Source organism: Palaemon carinicauda, chromosome 43 (assembly GCF_036898095.1).
Source record: "Palaemon carinicauda isolate YSFRI2023 chromosome 43, ASM3689809v2, whole genome shotgun sequence".
NCBI classification, from domain to species: Eukaryota; Metazoa; Arthropoda; class Malacostraca; order Decapoda; family Palaemonidae; genus Palaemon; species Palaemon carinicauda.
The window spans coordinates 49,808,101-49,814,732 of NC_090767.1; the positions used below are offsets into that span (position 1 = coordinate 49,808,101).

General features: G+C 56.1%; 1 protein-coding gene across 1 annotated transcript; it reads left to right on the forward strand.

Moving 5' to 3' along the window:
- The first annotated feature begins 312 nt into the window (after positions 1-312).
- LOC137633858 (collagen alpha-1(I) chain-like) lies at positions 313-6,305 on the forward strand. Its single transcript, XM_068366099.1, has 2 exons — positions 313-1,729; positions 4,684-6,305. Exons 1-2 carry the CDS (start codon positions 313-315, stop codon positions 6,303-6,305), a joined length of 3,039 nt encoding a protein of 1,012 aa, XP_068222200.1.
- Positions 6,306-6,632: the final 327 nt, after the last annotated feature.

Consider the following 6,632-nt stretch of genomic DNA (forward strand, 5'->3'; position numbering starts at 1 on the left):
CGCCTCTTCCTTTCCTTGGTTGCTGTTCTATGGCCCGCTTCTTCCTTTCCTTGGTTTCTGTTGTATGGCCCGCCTCTTCCTTTCCTTGGTTGCCTGTGTATGGCCCGCCTCTTCCTTTCCTTGGTTGCTGTTGTATGGCCCGCCTCTTCATTTCCTTGGTTGCTGTTGTATGGCTCGCCTCTTCCGTTCCTTGGTTGCTGTTGTATGGCCCGCCTCTTCCTTTCCTTGGTTGCTGTTGCATGGCCCGCCTCTTCCTTTCCTGTTTGGTTGTTGTTTTATGGCCCGCCTCTTCCTTTCCTTGGTTGCTGTCGTATGGCCCGCCTCTTCCTTTCCTTGGTTGCTGTTGTATTGCCCGTCTCTTCCTTTCCTTGGTTGCTGTTGTATGGCCTGCCTCATTCTTTCCTTGGGGCCTGTGTAACGGCCTGCCTCTTCCTCTTCTTGGGGCCTGTGTTACGGCCCGCCTCCTTCTCTCCTTGGGGCCGGTGTCACGGCCCGCCCCCCGCTCTCCTTGTGGCGCCCCCTGCTCTCCTTGTGGGCCGGTGTCACGGCCCGCCCCCCGCTCTCCTTGTGGGCCGGAGTCACGGCCCGCCCCCCGCTCTCCTTGTGGGCCGGTGTCACGGCCCGCCACCCGCTCTCCTTGTGGGCCGGTGTCACGGCCCGCCCCCCGCTCTCCTTTGGGGCCGGGGTCACGGCCCGCCCCCCGCTCTCCTTGTGGGCCGGTGTCACGGCCCGCCCCCTGCTCTCCTTTGGGGCCGGGGTCACGACCCGCCCCCCGCTCTCCTTGTGGGCCGGGGTCACGGCCCTCCCCCTCGCTCTCCTTGTGGGCCGGTGTCACAGCCCGCCCCCCGCTCTCCTTTGGGGCCGGGATCACGGCCAGCCCCCCGCTCTCCTTGTGGGCCGGTGTCACGGCCCGCCCCCCGCTCTCCTTGTGGGCCGGTGTCACGGCACGCCCCCCGCTCTCCTTTGGGGCCGGGGTCACGGCCCGCCTCCCGCTCTCCTTGTGGGCCGGGGTCACGGGCCGCCCCCCGCTCTCCTTGTGGGCCGGTGTCACGGCCCGCCCCCCGCTCTCCTTGTGGGCCGTTGTCACGGCACGCCCCCCGCTCTCCTTTGGGGCCGGGGTCACGGCCCGCCCCCCGCTCTCCTTGTGGGCCGGTGTCACGGCCCGCCCCCCCGCTCTCCTTTGGGGCCGGGGTCACGGCCCGCCCCCCGCTCTCCTTGTGGGCCGGTGTCACGGCCCGCCCCCCCGCTCTCCTTTGGGGCCGGGGTCACGGCCCGCCCCCCGCTCTCCTTGTGGGCCGGTGTCACGGCCCGCCCCCCGCTCTCCTTTGGGGCCGGGGTCACGGCCCGCCCCCCGCTCTCCTTGTGGGCCGGTGTCACGGCCCGCCCCCCGCTCTCCTTTGGGGCCGGGGTCACGGCCCGCCCCCCGCTCTCCTTGTGGGCCGGTGTCACGGCCCGCCCCCCGCTCTCCTTTGGGGCCGGGGTCACGGCCCGCCCCCCGCTCTCCTTGTGGGCCGGTGTCACGGCCCGCCCCCCGCTCTCCTTTGGGGCCGGGGTCACGGCCCGCCCCCCGCTCTCCTTGTGGGCCGGTGTCACGGCCCGCCTCCCGCTCTCCTTTGGGGCCGGTGTCACGGCCCGCCCCCCGCTCTCCTTGTGGGCCGGGGTCACGGCCCGCCCCCCGCTCTCCTTGGGGCCGGTGTCACGGCCCGCCCCCCGCTCTCCTTGTGGGCCGGTGTCACGGTGTGGAGGATTTATTTTTGCTTTATTTTTATTTTTGTTTTGCCAAATCCTGTGTGAGAGAGAGAGAGAGAGAGAGAGAGAGAGAGAGAGAGAGAGAGAGAGAGAGAGAGAGAGAGAGAGAGAGAGAGAGAGATATTGTGTTAGCGAGCGAAAGTAGTTAGGTTAACGATCGTTTGTGGTGAGAAAGACTGTTGGTATAAATGAGATTGTTTGTTTACATGTTTTAGTTAGGTTACGACAGTGGTGAATGTTTCGGAGCGAATGCTTTTTTATTTGACTGCAGCATAAGGCAGTTGTGTGAGAGCTGGATTATATATATATTTTTTCGACCAGCGTGGAAGTGTTTTTTGATTTTCAAAGTAAGTACAGTTTTGTTTATCTTTGCTTGTCGTGATTGTGAATGATAGGAACAATTTATTATTTATCTTTGATTATAGTGCGATAGTTCAGTTAGCTAGAAGTGTTCGTAAGTGTTTTTCTTTTTTTTATTTTGGCAGGCTGCGATTCCTCCTTTGGGGAGAGATTTATATGAATGTGATTGTTGACGACCTGGCTTGTTTAAGGAATTTGATACGACTGCTCAGATTTGGAATGAATTATTGATGACCTGGATTGTTTAAGGACCTGATTGGATTGCTCTGTGGATCTTGATGAAATAGATGCTGTAACGATCCCGCCCGGTTGAAGGAATTGGTTTGGCATATTGATATATTAGATGATGATGATGATGACGATGATGATAAGTGCAATTGTGCATTAACATTTTTCAGCGGTCCGGTTGCTGCAGAGTTGTGGTTTTTGGCTACAAAAGACTGTTGGCCTTGTGTGGACGAAAGTGTCCACTCAGAATTACATATTGGTTGTGCGGTTTAGTTTTAAGTTTTGTTAGGGTTTAAATTTGGTTTATTTGAATTATGTTACGTTTATTGTATGTTTTGTAAGTTGTTAAGCGTTATTTATTTTGAGGGTTTAATTGAATGGTGGTATGATTAAGGCCGGTTTTGTGTTAAGTGTATGATTATTGATAAGTGTGTTTTTTTTGTTTATGTTGAGCGTTATAGTTTGTAAGAAATATATAGTTTTAAGGTTATGTTATGTTTTTTGTGTCCTTTTGTCTAAGAGTCCAGTTTTAGATAACGTAAGGGGAAAGTTTGTGTTGTGGGACCATTGTCAGTAGGTGTGATTCAGGGTGTGGGGCTTGTTTTTTTTAACATCCCGCCACATTGTTTTGGCGCCCGAACAGGGACTGCTGAGGTGGGATAGAAGCTGGACTGTTGGACGAAGGACGGAATTAGGTTAAGAATTTAGGATTAAGGTTGATGAAAAATGGAAGAGCAGAACAAGTTACTGAAGGAGGAATTGCGGCTGAGTAAGGAGCGTGAGGAGAGGTTGCTAATAGAGAATGAGAGGTTGAACTGGGAGAATGCGGCGATGCAGAAGGAGCTTAGGGAGTTAAAGGGGACAGTAGAGAGAGTGGAAGAATGTGTTGAGATGAGGATGCGAGAGAATGAAGAACGAATGGAGAAACGAATGGAAGATATGATGGGGCAAGTCATGGGGATGATGAAAACTATAATGGGTGAAGGTGCAGTAGGAGGAGTGTCCTCAGCTTCGGGTAATGGGTTGGTAGTGAAAGAGAAGGTTAAGGTAGGTGATAATGGGAAAGGAAGTGATAGTGATAGTAGTAATAGTGATGGTGATATTGAAGATAAGGGAATTAGGCATAGTAAGGATGAACAGAAAGGGGAGAGGAAAGATGAAAGGAAAGGTAAAAGTGATGTGAAGAAAGAGAAGAAAAAGTATCAGGCTGATAGCAAGGACGATCGTGAATGGGTGAAAGTGGTAAGTAAGAAAAAGGGTAAGAAGGGAATGGTTAAGGATAGGAATTTAAGTGTGGAAGTGGATTCATTATATTCGAATGAGGAAGAAGGTAACAAGGGAGTAGACAGTGATGATAGCAGTGAGAATGAACGTGATGTGTGTAAGACTGTGTTTATGAGAGAGGTACCTCGGTGTGAAAGGTTCAATGAGCATAGCAGTAGGGATGTAAATGATTTTTTCAAGGAGTATGAGAGGTATTGTCAGGATAAGTATGGTGATAGTAAAAGAGTTTGGGCTAGGGAGTTAGGAGAATATTTGACTGGGTATTTGTTGACGATGTATGGAGTGATAATGAGTGTAGGGGACGTTGATTATGAAAGTGTGAAAACGAGAATAATTGAGCAGGTAAAACGTATGAAAGGGAGTGTTAAGTATAAGCGTAAAAATGATTTTGATGAGGCAAGGATGAATGCAGGAGAAGCTATATCAATGTACGTATGTAGGTTGGAAACTTTAGCTAGGAAGAAGTATGGGGATGAAGGTATAAATGAGAATAAGGAGTTAATGAGGAAGTTTTTGGCAACAGTACCTGAGAATGTGTGTGAATTTATTAATTTGAAACGCAAAGAGAAAATGAGGTGGACGCAAGAGAGATTGACATGGGATGATATACTAGAGATAGTTGAGGATTATGAGTTAGATAGGTGCATGAAAGAAAGTAAATCTGTGAGTGTAAGAACTGGAATGGAAGAAAGTGTAATAGAATTTGGTAGTTATAAGGACGCAATTTTGAGAGGACCAATGAGGGTAGCTGATAATGTAGTAGATAGGAGTGTTAGGGCAAGTAATGTGGGAATACCTGTAAGGACAAATGAAGGATTTAGGCAGGGTAATTGGTGCAATAGGGATAGGAGTGTGAGTGCACATCGAGGTATGTCAGATAGCCGTGTCCGTGATGAAAAGTGTTATAGGTGTGGGAAAGTAGGTCATAAGAAGAATGAATGCAGATGGGCTCTAGGTGCTTGTTTTGGATGTGGTGAGGTAGGGCATAGAATTAGTGAGTGCAAGAAAGAGAAAGAGGTTAAGTGTTTTCGGTGTGGTATGATTGGGCATCTTTACTTAAAGCTCTTGTATTCTTCCTTTGCTCCCCTGCTCTCCTTTGGGGCCGGGGTCACGGCCCGCCCCCCGCTCTCCTTGTGGGCCGGTGTCACGGCCCGCCCCCTGCTCTCCTTTGGGGCCGGGGTCACGGCCCGCCCCCACCCTCTCCTTGTGGGCCGGTGTCACGGCCCGCCCCCTGCTCTCCTTTGGGGCCGGGGTCACGGCCCGCCCCCCGCTCTCCTTGTGGGCCGGTGTCACGGCCCGCCCCCTGCTCTCCTTTGGGGCCGGGGTCACGGCCCGCCCCCCGCTCTCCTTGTGGGCCGGGGTCACGGCCCGCCCCCTGCTCTCCTTGGGGCCGGTGTCACGGCCCGCCCCCGCTCTCCTTTGGGGCCGGGGTCACGGCCCGCCCCCTGCTCTCCTTGGGGGCCGGTGTCACGGCCCGCCCCCTGCTCTCCTTTGGGGCCGGGGTCATGGCCCGCCCCCTGCTCTCCTTGGTGGCCCGGGTCACGGCCCGCCCCCCGCTCTCCTTGTGGGCTGGTGTCATGGCCCGCCCCCTGCTCTCCTTTGGGGCCGGGGTCACGGCCGTCCCCCGCTCTCCTTGTGGGCCGGTGTCACGGCCGTCCCCCGCTCTCCTTGTGGGCCAGTGTCACGGCCCGCCCCCTGCTCTCCTTTGGGGCTGGGGTCACGGCCCGCCCCCCGCTCTCCTTGTGGGCCGGGGTCACGACCCGCCCCCTGCTCTCCTTGGGGCCGGTGTCACGGCCCGCCCCCTGCTCTCCTTTGGGGCCGGGGTCACGGCACGCCCCCTGCTCTCCTTGGGGGCCGGTGTCACGGCCCGCCCCCTGCTCTCCTTTGGGGCCGGGGTCACGGCGCGCCCCTGCTCTCCTTGGGGCCGGTGTCACGGCCCGCCCCCTGCTCTCCTTTGGGGCCGGGGTCACGGCACGCCCCCTGCTCTCCTTGGGGGGCCGGTGTCATGGCCCGTCCCCTGCTCTCCTTTGGGGCCGGGGTCACGGCCCGCCCCCTGCTCTCCTTGGGGGCCCGGGTCACGGCCCGTCCCCTACTCTCCTTTGGGGCCGGGGTCACGGCCCGCCCCCGGCTCTCCTTGGGGCCGGGGTCACGGCCCACCCCCTGCTCTCCTTTGGGGCCGGGGTCATGGCCCGCCCCCTGCTCTCCGACACCAGCCCGCCTCCTGTTCTCCTTTGGGGCCGGGGTCACGGCCCGCCCCCTGCTCTCCTTGGGGTCGGTTTCACGGCCCGCCTCCTGCTCTCCTTTGGGTCCGGGGTCACGGCCCGCCCCCTGCTCTCCTTGAGGCCGGTGTCACGGCCCGCCTCCTGCTCTCCTTTGGGGCCGGGGTCACGGCCCGCCCCCTGCTCTCCTTGGGGCCGGTGTCACGGCCCGCCTCCTGCTCTCCTTGGGGCCGGGGTCACGGCCCGCCTCCTTCTCTCCCTGTGGCCGGTGTAACGGCTCGCCTCCTGCTCTCCCTGGGGCCGGTGTTACGGCCCGCGTCCTGCTCTCCCTGGGGACGGTGTTACGGCCCGCCTCCTGCTCTCCTTGGGGCCTGTTTTATGCCCGGCCGCTTCCTTTCCCTTGGGGCTGTTTTATGCCTGGCCGCTTCCTTCTTAGAAGTCATTTTATTCCAGGACTCAAGTTAATTCTTCAGACTCAAGTTAAAAACCCCGATCAGGGGATGTTCCAGTCCTTCCTTAAAGGACGATATATGACAATATATATTTAATTCGGACAGCTCTGTTCTGGCTAACTAAATAAAGCATGCGAGGCGAACAGTGGCGTCATAAAATGGCGCCTCCGGGCAAGGCACAGCTCCGCCACAAAACACAAGATTTTAGTGTAAAAAATCATTACTTTACGGCCAGAGCTTATTTAAACAATACAAGAATCTGGTACTCAACTTTCCAGAAGTAGGCGAGGCAGAAGGTTGAGACATGGCACAGGATGCACAAGATAAAAGATGATCACTG

Coding starts and splice junctions, on each gene's coding strand:
- LOC137633858 (XM_068366099.1), top strand. CDS start 313: ATGGCCCGCCTCTTCCTTTCCTTGGTTGCTGTTGTATTGCCCGTCTCT. Junction 1,730..4,683: donor CCCGCTCTCCTTGTGGGCCG/GTGTCACGGTGT, acceptor CTTTACTTAAAG/CTCTTGTATTCTTCCTTTGC.